This window comes from Myxocyprinus asiaticus, chromosome 33 (assembly GCF_019703515.2).
Source record: "Myxocyprinus asiaticus isolate MX2 ecotype Aquarium Trade chromosome 33, UBuf_Myxa_2, whole genome shotgun sequence".
Lineage (NCBI taxonomy): Eukaryota > Metazoa > Chordata > Actinopteri > Cypriniformes > Catostomidae > Myxocyprinus > Myxocyprinus asiaticus.
Window position 1 is genome coordinate 16,686,509 of NC_059376.1, and position 17,308 is coordinate 16,703,816.

The window sequence follows — 17,308 nt, forward strand, 5'->3', positions numbered from 1 at the left end:
ACTGGATATTTTTTTTGTGGTCGCCTGTAGGGCTCTTTGAAATAACTGAAATAATTTGGCGATGTGATATGGAACCGTTATGCGGTCAAGACCTGGAACTACTTCATAGCTGTGTGTTTACTTGAAAATAATTGCACACCTTAGAACATCCATCAACCAATATGCACCCGTGGTATAAATAAATTTAATGGTGCAATGCTCACATGTTTAGTAGTGCGTAAATTGTGACTTAGTGCCAATTTATGCCCACAACTAGGTTAAGTTGTAACTTATGTGTAGCTGGTGCAACCAGCCCCTGGTGTTGAATTTATGGGTGTAGACAAGTGCGTGCCTGTTTGAAATTCTCGTTAATCTCTTTATAAATAGACTATAACAACTTCTCTGTAGCTATTAAACAGGCCCAATGGTATAAAAACAATGCTTATATTATAGAATTGTTGATATTAAAAAATTATTATAAGAAAATAAATCAATGACTTTAAACTGCTTAACTGTATCTGGTATACAGTTGTGTCAAAAAAGAAAATCCATCCATCCATCCATCCAAAAAAAAAAAAAAATCCATCCATTCAAACCTCATGTCATCATGTGGCTCCAGTAAAGCGCCTAACAGTTAATTGTACATCAGTGTTTTCTTTTCGTTTAGCTTCAGGAGTGAAGACTGATGAGCCACTTGTGTTCTTACATTACGTTACATTACATTTAGAGCGGTAAAGAATATAGTGACCTATAGTTTTACTCAAGTGATGCACAGATCCTGACCAATATAACATGCTTCACAAGTCCTTACCGATGGACAAATAAACATTGACAATGTCTGAAAGCAACAGTGAAGATGAAAACTCGGACAGACAATGTAAATTAGATGATGTCAAGATCAATGGGAGAGGTGCCACACAATCCTTATGGAGAACCACACAACCTTACTATCTACCTTTTCAAGAAGTTTGTAATTAATAAATGGCGTCACTAGCCAATGAATTATTGGCAAATATAACATAAACATCTCAGATCTTATTTAGTGTTGTTTTTACCCCACCTAGATGGAGACAGCAGACACAGTCATAGGTGAGTTGGCTGTTTTAAACAATGCCTTAAGATTTATAATTTACACATGCAACACTTTGAGATTTGATTTAAGTATTTATTTATTTATTTATTTTAATGGATTTATTGACAGAGCAGATGTTTCAAAACATGAACATGATGGTAATGAGCTCAGGACAACCCCAGAGTTTCGATCCCATGTTGCAAAAAAGTTAGGAGCTTTATTGGACGGGTGAGACAATAATCCCAGTTCCCACAGTATCTTTGCCATTTTAAATCTCTTATTGTTTGTCAGTATGATCTCTCTCTCTCTCTCTCTCTCTCTCTCTCTCTCTCTCTCTCCCTTCCTCCTCAGCACACACACACACACACACACACACAATTTTAGATGTATTTCAGAGGTGTTATGTGAGACTGATAACTCAAAACCTGGTCAGTCTGAAAACAGAGAGGAAGAGCACAATGAAGAAGGTGAGCGACCTCCAATAATAGACTGATTGCTGATACATATCTCATATTATTGATTTTGCATGTGTTATCTAAGGGAAATGGCATATGAAATAAAGTTTAGCTAAGAAATTCTTATGTTAATGCACAAATGGAACTGCCAGTGAAGTTTTGAAAGACAGTTTTACAATAATAAATCAACATAGCGACAGCTATTGTTCAGGCTTTAAACTGAGACATGTTTCTTGTAATTTTCCCACCTTTTCTCCACATCTGCTCCAGGAAAATGGAAGGAGCAATCATCACCTCCACCCTTTAAAAGAAGACCCATTCCCAGCTCTAGGCGAGTTTGACTCCTGCTTATGATAGTACATGCACACACTTCTTTTAGGGTGAATCCCACGAAAACATGTCTGGGTCACTGTGACGAGGAGGAGGGCAGGGCACATGCACACACACATACAAAATGACCACGTGTGTCTCTAACTCTCCCATAGTAGCGACTTCGGCTCGACTTTATCCCCCTCTGGTTGATTAGCCCGATTCAGCATGTATCCTCACGGCCCGGCCCGGCCCCCCTCCTCATCACAGTCACCAAATAATCAAAGGGAAATGCATTAGGAAAATGCAAATTCTCATTATTGTAGTGCTGATTTTGGATGTCACTTTTGTTCACGCTTTTGTTGTTGTCATTTTCATTATTCTCATTGACGATTTTCTTTACTGTAATACAGGCAATTCAACTGTACCATAGTATTATTAAAGTAATGAGAATTGAGGTATATTGTGCTTAATTTCCATGAAAAAAAAATTGCAATGCAAAAAATCTTGTGTGACCCTGACATGTTCTTGACAGGCCTCATCAGATTCACACTTTTATCCTTTTCAACACAAAGCCATTAGACCTTAGCCCCTTCTCTGGCAGCTATCGCCGGCGATCTTACGATCGGTTTTGTTTGCATTAACTGTACATTATCAACATTCAATTCTTATTTAATCATGACAAACTATACATCATAAGAAATGTCTAATACTTCAGCTTTGAAATTTAGCCATTGTTTCACAATAGAAATGTTACTGCCTGAGAAATTTCTTAAAGGGATAGTCCACTCAAAAATGAAAATTCTCTCATTATTTACTCACCTTCATGATATCCCAGGTGTGTATGACTGTCTTTCATCACCAGAACACATTTGAAGAAAAATATCTTAGCTCAGTAGGTCCTTAAAATGCAAGTGAATGGAGATTTCTCTTTTGAAGGTCCAAACATTACAAACAGTCAGCATAAACATCATTGATATGACTACAACTTTTAAATGAAATGAATGTCTTCTAAAGTGACACGATCGCTTTTGGTGTGAAAAAAGATCAATATTTAAGTACTTTTTAACCATAATCCAATGGTTCACATGAGGGTGGAGTCCAAGCAGTCTCTCATGTGATGTATTTGCATTGCCATGGATACACATGTAATCTTACGTTCTTCACTTGGTTGAGACATCCGAGATGAGCACACAAACACAACACTGTGAGTTAAGAAACAGATAAATACAGATCTAAACCAAAACCAACCAAGATACTGTACAGCGTTCCTCCTTCTCACTTGTAAACAGCGCAGCTCTTCCGGCTGTGTCTCACGTGTGTCAGTTCTCACGTGTTTCAAATGCCAATGCGATTACATCACACGCGAGTTAAAAAAGTACTTAAATATTTCGCTTTTTCGCTCCAAAAGTGATCGTATTGCTTCAGAAGACATTAATTTAACAGCTGGTGTCATATGGATGATGTTTCTGCTGACTGTCTGTGATTTTTGAAGACTCAAAAGAGAAATCTCCATTCACTTGTATTTTAAGGACATCCTGATCTAAGATATTTTTCTAATTTTCTTCAAATGTGTTCTGATGAAGAAAGAAAGTCATACACACCTGGGATATCACGAGGGTGAGTAAATAATGAGAGAATTTTCATTTTTTGGGTGAACTATCCCTTTAACTCATGTCAACATACCAAAATATCAAAGCAAGAGTTATGAAAATGAAACCATTATTAAGACGCACATACCTATTCAGTGATGTAAACTCTGTTTGAGTTGTCCCTAGCAGGCTTCAGTAAACAACATCCAATAGAACATTTAGTCCAAAGGTGTGCACATTTACAGAAATTTTGATGAATTCTTATATGTACCTCATGAAGAATTATTATTTATGTCCGTTTTCCACTAAAAAAAACGTATGCAATATGATCCACTGACATGCTGTAGGAACCTAGAGGCACACAAGTTTCTCATTATAAATATGGTTAAGAGATGGAGGAAGTTATGACATCATGCCTACCTCAGTGCCCACTAGGGGTGTAACGATCCATCGATCTGAATCGATGCATCAATCCAATAACCAACGATCCAATGTTAGCGATACAACGCGCAAATATCGATATAGACATTTTTTAAGATGCACCTTTATTTTAATACTCTTATGTCAGCCATGTCCCTACGCATTTCTGTCTGGCGATTAAGCAACCTTATTACATTAATTTCACTTTATGAGCGCTAAATACACTTTTCATGTGGGACAAGGATGTGCGCAGGGTCTGTGAAGCCAAATTGCGCACTGCTCTCCGTGCAGCGTGAGCATGCGTCAATCGGGCTTGTGACGTTATTTTTTTATATTATTATCTGTATAATTTTTTTTTCAACATCTGAAGTACCTTATTTTGTTGTGGATGTCCCAATGTGGATACTAAATTTGCACTTTTCAGAGAGCTCAATAAAATATTCAAATTATATTTTGGTTGCATTTGAGGGCAAAACTTTTTTGTGTAAAATAGGCACATAATATCAGAACATCGATCGCAGGGCCCTGAATCGAATCAAATCAAAATCGTATCACAGCAGACTTTGAAGTATTGGCAAATATTGGATCGCAGGCCAAGAGAATCGATATAAGATCGTATTGATGATGAAATGTCTGATTTACACCCCTAGTGCCCACATGACTGGGGACTTCCCCATACCTTACATTACGTATCAAGCATAAAACTCATGAGTGGACTGTTGAGACTTATTGTAAATATATAGAAAATTACAAAAATATATGGTTTGTCTATTATATCCCTGAAGTCCCTTGAATTTGTATATGATTATTGACAGTTCTGAAGCTGTAATTGCAGAAGAGCTGTACACCTGCTATCAGCTGCACCTGCCAATAATCTGTTCTCTGCCTCATTATATGAATGGAATCCACATGAGATCATTAAAAGACACTGCTACAACAACTAATTTATGATTGGAAGTAGAATATATGCACTAGATAATGTTTATTTTATAATGTTTACTATTCTGAATTTAGGCGCTAATGCTAAAAGCGGCCAGAATCACAATACATGGTCTTTGAAAATGATTCATATAACTAAGAGATTTAAAGTTATCATCCTTAAATTTGAAATAGAACATTATCAGACTTGTGGCTTAGTTCCATTGGGTTTTTATGGATCAACAAGTTCGATGTCATATATTAGCTCATATAAATAAATGGAAAACAAATTGCTAAGTATTTTTCTTCATGACTTTTATTAATTCTGACGTTTTAACATCAAACTACCAAGTGTATCCTTTCAAAAGAGACCACAGTTATGCCTGTATTACAATGTGGGGATGAACTACAGCCATTGCATTTTGAGAATGTCCTTTTTAGGCTTGTGCTCAAAAAGTATAGAGGAATATAGTTGCCATATCCTGTTACATATTAGTCTATTGTATGTAGCTGCCATAGAAGTTTATTCAATTTAGGTAGAATTCTGCATTACCGATATTATGCTGTTTTGTGTTGTGAAATTGATCTTGTTTTTCACACCTTCTGCAGTGACAGTGAGATGGAGATGAGGCTTAAAGAAGCTGCTGTGTCTGTATCAGACCTGCTCGGTCCTTCAGCCCAAACCCTTATAGAGAAAATAGATGAGAAAAGTATGACAAAAGAACAGGCAGAGTCTGGAGAGGAGGATGAAAAGAATATAGACATAGTCCCAAAGAAGAAGAAAAAGAAGAAGAAAAGAAAATTGCTGACAGTGGGAAGTGAGGAGAATGAAGCAATGAAACAATCTAATAGAGAAGGAACAGATGAGAATTTGACAAAGAAAAAAGAAGAAAAAGATGAAGTTGGAGGAGGAGTGAATGAAAGACTTTATATTCTGTGTTTAAACAGAGGTTGTAATTACTTGTTCTAGATATATTTTCTATATGTTATTGTATTATGTTTATTATTCAGTAACAGCATTGATTTAAAAGAAAACCTGTTTCTCATCAGGAATTATCAAGTGTTCATGCTATGACCCCCTAAGAAGTTCATCATTAAAGTTTTACTGAAAGTATTCTGACTTTTTTTCCCCATTAATTTTTCATCTTTTTTCATTAATCATCAGATTGACTAGATAAAAATATCTAGCACATTCAATAACATTTAGATGCCCAGTTCTCTAAATGAATTACAGTGCCATACTTTAAAACTTAAGGCTTCTACTTGTTCACAAAATAATTTTGTATATTATTCTGGATTAAACAAGACTAAATTATTCCTGTCAGGAGTGTAATTTACATCTATTTCCACAAACCTCATAAAATCTTTGAGAATAGTTAGGCAGCAAGTAGCGACATATTACATATGTCATCAGTTTTGTTTTCTCTCTGATGCATCTAAAAAGTTTGTATTTCTCGTTTTCTCATACGGATCATCAGCATTCCTTTCATCTGAAAAAATCTCAGCAGCTTTCTTCCATGTTTCGAGATGGGATTGCCATCCGTACCTGCAGCTATTGTGCAGTAGAGAGCATCTGTGTAGGGATGTAAGGGTCTATGTCCCCTGGTGAAGAGGAGAGCAGGTGAGAAGGATGGGTCTCGCTCGTCTGCGTCTGAGGGTAGAGCTCCAAACTGCCCAAAGACTCTAAAAATTTGATTAAAAGAGAAATATAGGTAGACTCAGAACGAGAGTTGATTTTATTTCAGTAATACCTGAAATTTTACTGAATTTGGCTCTGAGAATGTCAGTACCTGGCTCTGGAGAAGTGGATTGCAGGTGTAAAGACTCCTCTTCAGTGGGAGTGTCTGTGTGATCCTCGGGATCTGAGGCGAGAATCTGATAGAGAGGGAAAAGATAGATCATTTCAAAGAGTCAGATTCACATATAGTTTGTATGGTTATTACATGAAGAATATTTTCTCTGCCTTGAATTCATCTTGCATATTTCTGCATTGAATTGCTTAATGCAGCAGTTATTCAAATTAATGCATGTTGTCTTTTTTTCTCTCTCTCTCACTGTGAAGAATTCCTACACTAGGCCAGAGTGTTTGGTTCATGCCTGGCGAACAGCTGTGAGGTTGGTCAGCATTCCAATGCTGTTGCTGTCTGCAATGACCATAGCCTGGGACAGGAGACTAGAGGAGGGGTAACAGGTCAGGTCTGCCTTGCTGTACACTGGAAAACAACATAAAAACACAGTTTTGGTCAAGTCCACTATTTCAGCTAAATAAGGCAAACATATAATAAGAAACAACAATTAAAGGAATGTTCTGGGCTCAAAATAAGTAAAGCTCTATCACCAGCATTTGTGTTATGAAAAATATATATATATATATATATATATAAAAACAAGCACAAATTGTATTAACAGTAATTTCTTGCAGAAATTCACGGGGCAAGGCATTGCACCGGAATAAACTTCAAAATATGCACTGTTTCGGGAAAAACTGTAAACTTGTGCTAACAACTTTAACATTATACATGTTAACATGAGACTTGTGTGATAGAATACCTTGATAACCTTATTTTCACTTTCCAACTTCTGTCATCACGACTATGTAAAGCCAGTAAACCTGGTAACATTCACCAGAAATGTGCAAAGAATCCAGAATCCAAAGAATAATTTTTTTTATTTAGGCCTTACTTTGTGAAAATTTTCGGTTTCATTTGGCTTATTACAGCTGAAGAGCCAAGAGCAATGAGTGTGTGCTCCTTCTGTTTTACCAAATGTTAGTTATATTAAAGCCATATAAATTTGATACAGGACTTTTTTATCTCCAGAAGAACAAGGGCTGTGCGTGTGCTCTCTGTAGGTACAAAAATTATTAACCATTCTTTTATTTTGTTCTAACCGTTTACCATTTGGAATGGAGGCTGCTGAATGCTGGAACAGAATTAAAAAATACAATTTCTGCTCAGAACGAACCAAAATAAAAAACAGTTTGCTTTTAGTCCATGCTTTAATGTTTAAAAAAGCACCCAAACTGATCAAACGTAGTCCATGCAGCTTGTGTGTCATGTTCCAAGTCTTCTGAAGGCATTCAGTTGAGGTTAGGTTTAGAGTAAAAACCCAAAATTTAAGTCCTTTTCAGTGAAAATGTTGAAGTCAGTTGCTGAATTTCCGTTGTTTAGTGCTAAACAACATAAATTAAACAGCATAAATTCTCACGTGAACACGGACATCAACATTTTCACTGAAAAATGACTTAAATTTTGGGTTGTTTCTCACCAAAACCTTTTGAATGCCTTCAGAAGACTTGACATATATGATGCATGAGCCACATGGACTACTTTAATTATATGCCATTGTATTGAGAAGATCGCAATGTTCATTTAGAACATCTCCTTTTGTGTTCCTCATTAGAAAGAAAGTCATATGGGTTTGGAATGGCAAAATTATTACTATGACTTTTGGGTTAGCTGTTCTTTTAACAAAAATACAAGCTTGAATTGAACCCAGAACATTCCTCTAATGTCTGTATCTTTTGTGAAAATCATAAATAAAGAAATGTCCTTTATACCAGAAGTACTTACTGTGACTTTCTGGCAACTGGGCCATTGTTGCCATGAATGAGCTAGGGCCAATGTGACTCTGAAGCTGCTGTGCTATTGGCTGCTGAGGTCCGGTATGAAGCTGCTGCTGAAACGAGATTGGCTGGAGGGTAGTAAACCCACCCCCCATATTGTTGATCACAGGGACTGTCTGTGTTTGGGAGGATGTCAAGCCTGTAGTAAAAGTCATATACAGTATTAGCCATTAATTACAAGTGTTTTGATCTTAAGCTGTGAATCCAGATCACTATACCCCATCATGCTTGTATAATACCTATGAGAAGTGAGGAGTCCCCCAGACTCATTACACTTGGTAGCGAGGCCATAATCAGTCCTTGATGGGGAGCCGAGGATCCTGACACTCCATGCAAAGAAGTGAGAGTACTAACAGGAGGTAAGGAACCCCCTCCTGAAGCCTAGGTGAGGAGACAAAAACTTGAGGCTTGTTTCTTGCCTGAACATTGATTGTCAAATCAAGTTTCTTGTTTATTTGCCTTAAATACAATAACCGCTAGTGCTTATGTCCGTAAAGTGTTCCTGTGCTGTATATCAGAGGTGCTCAATCCTAATCCTGGAGATATGCCTTCCTGCAGAGTTTAGCTCCAACTATAAGCAAACACATCTGAACCAGCTCATCAATTCTTGGGGCTTCTTTAAAAAAATTCCTAAACTCTGAAGAAAGTTAGATCTCCAGGAGCAGGACTAAGCATACTTGCTGTAGATCAACTGGTAGAGCATGGCATTTCTAGCAACACCAAGGTCATGGATTTGATTCCCAGGGAATGCAATGTCACTTGGATAAAACCATCTACCAATTGCATCAATGTCAATGTCAGTTATTTTTGATGAAGTGTGTCCTGTTTATTAATCTCACTGGTTTGTTGTGGTGTGTGTCCAAGAGTGTATGGCTGGGTTCTAGCTGGATTGGACTGGCTCCGAGACGACCTCCACCACCACTGTCTTCACCATTGGAGCTTCTTATTGTGCCCAAATTCTCACACAACACTGACTGATTGTACTTCAGACCTTCAGAGTGTGAACCAAAGAGAAAGGTAGGTAGAAGTGTTCAATTTTATGACTAAGCAGAAGGTAAGAACTAAAGGTAATTTAAAAGTTTCAAAATCTGCAGCCAGTTGCAAGAAACCCCTTAAAGGAATATTCCGGGTTCAATACAAATTAAGTTCAATCATCAGCGTTTGTGGCATAATGTCAATTACCACAAAAATACATTTTGACTCGTCCCTTGTTTTCTTTAAAAGAAAAGAAGCAAAGATCTGGGTGACAGTGAGGCACTCATAATGGAGGTGAATGGGGTCAATCCATTAACTTTAAAATACTCACTGTTTCAAAAGTATAGCCACAAGACAAAAACAAAATGCATGGTAACATGATTTTAGTGTTATAAAATCGCTTACTAACCTTTTCTGTTTAAAGTTATAGCCAATTTTACAACTTTGTTTTTTATGAAAACATAGAACAATGAACTTTACAGCTCAGTAATACACAAGTTTTAACAGAGAAATTAAAGCTGATGTATGTAACTTTTTCTGGTAAAATACAGACAACTATTAGTAAGCCATTTATTGGTTAATTTCCTTGAAAACTGTTAGCACTGCCTTTCTGTGGCACTTTGAAAATTTCTCTTTTTCTTTTACGCGACCCACTTAGACCCACCCAAACAACGTTACTCAACCAATGGCGTGAGTTGGAGGCGGGACTATCTCTTTGTTTAACCAAGGCAGACGGGGGGCATATTCAGAAAGCTGTTTTGAAAAAAAGTTAATTTTTGCAGTTCTGTTTGGTGGCGCTAATATCGCAGGAATTCCATACTTCAGCTTTAATGAAAGTACTTTTATAAAATGATAAGCTTCACATTTCTGTCTTTAAACCCTCCAAAAATTGGTCTCCATTCACTTCCATTGCAAGTGCCTCACTGGAATCTCGATATTTGCTTTTTTTTTTTTTTTTTTAAGAAAAGGAGGGATGAGTCTAAATAATTTATCAACATTATGCCACAAAAGCTGTTGATTGAGCTTAACTTGTACTGAACTCGGTATACTATATTCCTTTAAGTTAAGAAATCTTTTAGTAACAAAACACTTACAATTATAACTAAGGGTTTTCTTGCAACCAGGCTCTGAAGTTTCATTTCATGCTCTACTGGACTATTAATACTCTGCCAATATCATACACCTTGGATTGATAACAGCATTCTAAAGATGATATATGGATAGGTATTACTTTGAATGAAATTGTATGGCTACCTGGTGAAGGACTGGATGGTAGAGTCTGGCCTGTGGAGGGTGCTGATTGGCTGTTGTAAGCTGTGTCCAGTGCCAGTTTGTGGCGAAATGCCTCCTCCTTGCGCCGATTGGCGAACCAATTATAAACGCGTACCTCTGTCACCAGATTATAGCCCAGACCAGCTAGCTGAGAAGGAGACACTCCCCTTTGTAGACACTCTGCTCTAAAGCACACACACATTCACATACACATTAGGTCTTGCACATGTCGCAACTTTACCAACATAGGCAATTTGGGTTCATGGTGCCCAGTTCACTCTTTCATTGCCCGATCTTCACTTACCTGTTGCACTCCTCCACCAATCCCTCCCTCTCCTCTTTACTGGGGTTCTTCTGTCGTTCATAAGCCTGGAAAAGGATTTTCTGGGAGGCAGGGCCCCATTTGAATCGATTTCTCCGTCCTTTTCGGCCATCCTCCCCAGATTCCTCTCCTGACACAACACCTCGACTGGCGTTGGTGAATTCTACTTGGGATTTGATTTTATGCGGTTTGACATCTTCTCTTTAAGCATATATTTTATTAGCCCAGGCTTATTATAACAGAACCTTACATTAAAAAAAAGAAAGAAAGGGTCATACTCACGTTGGCTAATCTCTGCCTGTTTCTTGATGTACCAGCTATACAGCGTGGCACGTTTTTGATTCTTCATGGGCGTGCCCTTGTTGAGGTGCTGGGAGAGATGTGATTGGTTGAGACCGGTGGACTCTACCACCTCTCTCTGGGGTAGATTGTGCTGCTGCATGTAGCTCTTCACCATTTTAGCTACATGCCAAGGATCCTCTCTAACACAGAAATGAATCAATATGTTATAATCAGAGTAAAATGGGGCCTGGGTAGCTCAGCGAGTAAAGATGCTGACTGCCACCCCTGGAGTTGTGAGTTCGAATCCAGGGCGTGCTGAGTGACACCAGCCAGGTCTCCTTAGCAACCAAATTTTACAGTTGCTAGGGAGGGTAGAGTCACATGGGGTAACCTCCTCATGGTCGCTATAATGTGGTTCACTCTCGGTGGGGCGCGTGGTGAATGTTGCATGGATGCCGCGGAGAAAAGCGTGAAGCCTCCACACACACTATGTCTCCGCGGTAACGCACTCAACAAGCCACGTGATAAGATGCGCAGATTGACGATCTCAGACGCAGAGGCAACTGAGATTCATCCTCCGCCACCCGGATTGAGGGGAGTCACTATGCCACCACGAGGATTTAGAGCATATTGGGAATTGGGCATTCCTAATTGGGGGAGAAATAAAATAAAAATAAATAAATAATCAGTGTAAAATGCTTAACTGTTTCTAAAAAAGTTCTTACAAATATGCTACAAGAATAGCACAATACTTATTAGTGGGTCATTCTCAGGAAACTGTGCTATTTGTGCCTGGAAGTTTTAGAATTTCAATTTTGAAAAAGTTTATTTATTCATTTATTTTACCATATTTGGAGTGACTATTTGCACACAGTGCGGCTTTTTGCATTCCAATAGTCTGGTAGTAACACAGAAATTGAAGACTGTGACGAGGAGGAGGGTGGGGCCGGGCCGTTAGGATGGACGCCTGGCGCTGAGTTACTGCAATCAGCCAGGAGAGGGATAAAGAGGAGGCAGAGCGCCAGTTCGGGAGAGAGAGGGAGGTGCACACAGCCATTAAATGCGTGCATTCCGTCTGTTAGACTGAAAAGTCATCAGAATAAGAGAGCACACAGAGCTGTGTGTGCATTATGGTTTTATTATGCTAAAAAGCAGTTTTATGTTGTGTTGAATTAAAAGTCTTTTTGTTGTAAACCCAGTCCTATCAGGAAGACTCGCAGACTTGAGTGAAATTCAAGATGACATTTATTTGATGAATATAAAACAGAAAATGTAATGTCTCTCTTTGGCGTAAGCCCCGTCTGGTGGTCCGAAGAAGTTGTACTCGGAATCGTCATATCCTGCCGGAGACAGGAGGCAGGGGCGATGAACCTAACCCCGTGCAGGACAGGACTCAACTGGTGGTGGTGGGGTGGTGGAGGTTGCTGTGTTAGCACACTGAAACAGCAATGTGATCGATTGTGAGCAGACTTATAAAGCAATGGCTTTCATGTGATTGGCTAGGAGTTACATGGCTAATGGTGCGATGATGTACAGCTGCTAGTCTTCCCGCTAGAACTACGCTGCGCTTACATTTCCTGCTTCCTCGTTTACGATGATTAAGAGACCTGTCTGCCACAAAGACAAACTGCACCTCTAGTGTTGCTGCATTTCGTTGGGTGAAACGACTGTTACTGGTTGTGCTTTTTTCATGCGGACAACCCGAGTTCAAATCCGCCTTTCGTCCCACTTTTCCCCATCTTAATATTTCCTTTAATACTACTCATAATAATATATATAAACAATTAATGTAAATGTTGATTTCCTTGCAGGGATTAGAGTATGTGCAACTCTAAATAAACTAAGCAAACATGCTGCAGTGATGCTCCTATACTGTATGTTAGTGAATAATTAGGGGTGCAAATAGTATCTGCCACTATTTGCACTTATTGCAAAGAAGGTGCTTTTTGTTGCTATTTATAAAACTCAGCAAAAAAAGAAACGTCCCTTTTTCAAGCCACTGTATTTTAAAGATAATTTTGTAAAAAATTAAATAACTTTACAGATCTTTATTGTAAAGTGTTTAAACAAAGTTTCCCATGCTTGTTCAATGAACCATAAACAATTAATGAACATGCACCTGTGGAACAGTCGTTAAGACACTAACAACTTACAGACGGAAGGCAATTAAGGTCACAGTTATAAAAACTTAGGACACTAAAGAGAACTTTTTACTGACTCTGAAAAACACCAAAAGAAAGATGCCCAGGGTCCCTGCTCATCTGCGTGAACGTGCCTTAGGCATGCTGCATGGAGGCAATAAATTGCAATGTCCGTACTGTGAGATGCCTAAGACAGCGCTACAGGGAGACAGGAAGGACAGCTGATTGTCCTCGCAGTGGTAGACCACGTGTAACAACACTTGCACAGGATCAGTATATTCGAATATCACACCTGCAGGACAGATACAGGATGGCAACAACAACTGCCCGAGTTACACCAGGAATGCACAATCCCTCCATCATTGCTCAGACTGTCTGCGATAGGCTGAGAGAGGCTGGACTGAGGGCTTGTAGGCCTGTTGTAAGGCAGGTCCTTATCAGACGTCACCGGCAACAACGTCGCCTGTGGGCACAAACCCGCCTTCGCTGGATCAGACAGGAATGGCATAAAGTGCTCTTCACTGACGAGTCACGGTTTTGTCTCACCAGGGGTGATGGTCGGACTTGCGTTTATCATCGAAGGAATGAGCGTTACACCGAGGCCTGTACTCTGAAGCGGGATCGATTTGGAGGTGTAGGGTCCGTCATGGTCTGGGGCGGTGTGTCACAGCATCAACGGACTGAGCTTGTTGTCACTGCAGGCAATCTCAACGCTGTGCGTTACAGGGAAGACATCCTCCTCCCTCATGTGGTACCCTTCCTGCAGGCTCATCCTGACATCACCCTCCAGCATGACAATGCCACCAGCAATACTGCTCGTTCTGTGCATGATTTCCTGCAAGACAGGAATGTCAGTGTTCTGCCATGGCCAGCAAAGAGCCCGGATCTCAATTCCATTGAGCACGTCTGGGACCTGTTGGATAGGAGGTGAGGGCTAGGGCCATTCCCCCCAGAAACAAATCTGGTGCAGTCCATGAGGAGGAGATGCACTGCAGTACTTAATGCAGCTGGTGGCCACACCAGATACTGACTGTTACTTTTGATTTTGACCCCCCCTTTGTTCAGGGACACATTATTCCATTTCTGTTTGTCACATGTCTGTGAAACTTGTTCAGTTTATGTCTTAGTTGTTGAATCTTTTTATGTTCATATAAGTATTTACACATGTTAAGTTTGATGTTAAAATAAAAGCAGTTGAAAGTGAGAGGACGTTTCTTTTTTTGCCTAGTTTACTTAGTGCAACTAGCCTCTGCCTAGGGAAGTTTACTTAATTTCCAAAAAGTCCTATATTCCCACCTCAAGTCCCAAGTATCATCAGCTGGTTGCAACAACACCCTTAAGTTAAGAAAAAACTTTATGATTACTTTGTTACATTATGATTCCAATTATGACTAAGAGGCTTCTTAACTTAAGGGGTTTGTTGCAACTTGTCACAGATTAACCACCATAGACACTAAGAAACCACTATAGGGGGAAAGTGTCCACCTAAAATATTTAGATAAGTGGTCAACAAATATGGCTTTTTCAATGGCTGATTCATAAACTGATATATATATATATATATATATATATATATATATATATATATATATATATATATATATATATATATAAATTTTGGTGGAATTGATTATATATATATATAATATTATATTAAAACTACATAAAACTGTAATGGTCACAAACCTAAAACAGAAAATGTATGTTTTACTTAAACTATTTGCATTACAGGAACAGGAAAATCTATCAATAATATAACTCAGATATTAAGTACACTGTAAAGTTCAGCATCCTGTTAATTGCCTCAGCAGTAAATCATAGGCACACACAGAATGACCCTACCATGTCATTAGAAAAAAATTATGAAAGTACAATGTCAAGAACTGAAAACATAAAAAAAAATCAAGATATTATTTTAGAAATACACTGAGAGAAGGCTTAGGGGAAAGAGGAAGGCAAATAGAGCGGTACAGAGGGTGCAATGTTAACACTGAAAGATAAGGCATGAGACAAGGGGCAAAGTCCAGTAAAACAGATTGCAAATAACCCTTGTGAATGCGAGACGAACACACACAGACTCACAAATGCACAAACATTCCCAATAACAATAGATTTTACCTATACAAATCACTCATAAATAACACAGCCCCCCAAGATATTTAGATAAAGTGCATCATGTGCTTCGTCACAAGTCAGTTATCATTGAACTGTCCAAAGAGCCAGACATTTGGAAACAAAGATACCTCACAACATACTAGCTTTACAATATCACTATAGCCATGTGTGTACACACACACACACACACACACACACACGAAAGAAGAGAGAGAGAGAGAGAGAGAGAGAGAGAGAGAGAGAGAGAGAGAGAGAGAGAGAGAGAGAGATGGACACTGTCACTCTGTTAATTTTAACCAGTCGATGTAACTCATTTATTAAAAAGATAGAAATGGCCTGAGAATAATGAATAGGGTGGGTAATTAGTAACTAGAATAGGTGGAACCTCCTTTATATTTACCCCATCAGTTTGGACACAGAGCAGTAGAAGAGAGAGGAAGCCGGTGAGCAGGAATAGAGTAGAAAAGGACAACGATGTGGTTTATTCAGGTATTTGTGGAGTAGGATAGGAAGTTTGAAGAGAAAACAACAGAAGTCACTGCACAAGCGGATTTAATAGAGATGTTCTAACATATTAATGCAAGAAGAGATTCTTTTGATGTTTTGTCATGTAATTACTTATTAAAAATCGCATCTTTGGCACTAAAATCTTATTAGATTGTGAAGTTTGTACACTTTAACCTGCTGGAAGTGTATCAGAGCACACTAGGAGACTTACTGCAACAGATGGTCAACTTGACCTCTCTGTCTCGCCTTCTCCTCCGGTGGCAGCTTCTCCAGCTCACGGAATATGGGAGGTGGATTGTCCATCTCACCCTCCTCCGAGCTCTCCCCATCGGCCCGATCTGCTCTCTCCATGCCAGCTGAAGCCCGCTCTCTCTCCAGATCTCCCATGGCCTGGATCAGCAGTTCTTTCGATAACCCTGAGCCCAGTAGAGACCAGACCAGCTGCTCTTGCAAGGCCGACAGTTGGCTGCTTCGTTCTCCGCCAGCTCTCCTGTCATCTCCTCCATCCATCTCACGTTTTCTGGTGTCTCAGCAGCCGTTGTTCCTCTGACTTGGTCCCAGATCTTGGAGAAGGCACCTATGTGTGCGCATACACACAAGGAAAGGGAATCACAAGCTTTGTCTGTGTCTCTGGAAGCAATCGAACACAAACACACACTTTGGTGTGCAAACAGTTGTGATGTGCACACACATACTGTAGAAGCCAAAACAATATTGCACTCGTTCAAAATGTACCTGTTTCCAGAATTGGAGCTCAGTGGTCTCTCTTCTTGATTAAGATCTCATTTATGCAAAGATTTCATTTTTTCCCTTTTCTAGTGTTCCTCTATTTGTGCTCCTGTATGATGTCTAGACACCTGTTGCTCTTTTACTTTAAAATGTGTTTTTTTTATTTCCCAACTTGTTTTTCCCTTCATTCCCTCCTCCCTTACTCTGTCGCTATGTCTCTCTTTCTCTCCCTCACTCTTGGTGAACTTTGGCTACAACCCTTGTTGAGGGCAAAGGTAGAGTCTAACCATTCTGTGAAAATTAACATTAAGAACACATTAAAAACTTGCAGTGAACTTGTTCTAGTGTCTTATTTTGAAACGTCACATATAACAAGTAAAAATACAAAATAATACATTAAAGTACAATATAAAAACAAACAAATCTGATTTAATAAGTGTCAGATCCAAAAGATAATTAAGAGAAATGCAGAAATGCTTCTTTGTCCATTAAAGACATAGCTGTCATTGTTTGAGAGAATTATCAACTTTTCAAGGGACAATATATCATATTATGATTTAGACTGGTTTGGTAATTATTTTGTGTATATTCACTA

General features: G+C 38.9%; 2 protein-coding genes and 1 long non-coding RNA gene across 3 annotated transcripts; 2 read left to right on the forward strand and 1 right to left on the reverse strand.

Annotated features, from left to right (window-relative positions):
• Positions 1-1,159: 1,159 nt before the first annotated feature.
• On the forward strand, positions 1,160-5,854 carry LOC127424170 (protein CUSTOS-like). Its single transcript, XM_051669128.1, has 4 exons — positions 1,160-1,518; positions 1,777-1,837; positions 5,355-5,695; positions 5,796-5,854. The coding sequence occupies exons 1-4, from the start codon at positions 1,344-1,346 to the stop codon at positions 5,852-5,854; spliced, it is 636 nt and encodes a 211-aa protein (XP_051525088.1). The 5' UTR covers positions 1,160-1,343.
• A 415-nt stretch (positions 5,855-6,269) lies between these two features.
• LOC127424171 (hepatocyte nuclear factor 1-alpha-like) lies at positions 6,270-16,494 on the reverse strand. Its single transcript, XM_051669129.1, has 10 exons — positions 16,196-16,494; positions 11,222-11,421; positions 10,922-11,102; positions 10,600-10,802; positions 9,210-9,361; positions 8,610-8,751; positions 8,318-8,509; positions 6,843-6,958; positions 6,536-6,620; positions 6,270-6,428 (listed from the first exon to the last, which is right to left on the reverse strand). The coding sequence occupies exons 1-10, from the start codon at positions 16,492-16,494 to the stop codon at positions 6,298-6,300; spliced, it is 1,701 nt and encodes a 566-aa protein (XP_051525089.1). The 3' UTR covers positions 6,270-6,297.
• On the forward strand, positions 15,903-17,048 carry LOC127424172 (uncharacterized). Its single transcript, XR_007894421.1, has 2 exons — positions 15,903-15,966; positions 16,249-17,048. It is a non-coding gene; the product is annotated as an uncharacterized LOC127424172 (long non-coding RNA).
• The last annotated feature ends 260 nt before the right edge of the window (positions 17,049-17,308 follow it).

Bases quoted from the DNA above. Each gene is read 5' to 3' on its own strand.
- LOC127424170 (XM_051669128.1), top strand. From the start codon at position 1,344: ATGATCTCTCTCTCTCTCTCTCTCTCTCTCTCTCTCTCTCTCTCTCCC. The intron at 1,519-1,776 runs GTGAGCGACCTC...CATCTGCTCCAG, and splicing joins GGAAGAGCACAATGAAGAAG to GAAAATGGAAGGAGCAATCA. The intron at 1,838-5,354 runs GCGAGTTTGACT...CACCTTCTGCAG, and splicing joins AGACCCATTCCCAGCTCTAG to TGACAGTGAGATGGAGATGA.
- LOC127424171 (XM_051669129.1), bottom strand. From the start codon at position 16,494: ATGGATGGAGGAGATGACAGGAGAGCTGGCGGAGAACGAAGCAGCCAA. The intron at 10,803-10,921 runs GTAAGTGAAGAT...TGTGTGCTTTAG, and splicing joins TTGGTGGAGGAGTGCAACAG to AGCAGAGTGTCTACAAAGGG. The intron at 8,510-8,609 runs GTATTATACAAG...CTTTTACTACAG, and splicing joins GGACTCCTCACTTCTCATAG to GCTTGACATCCTCCCAAACA.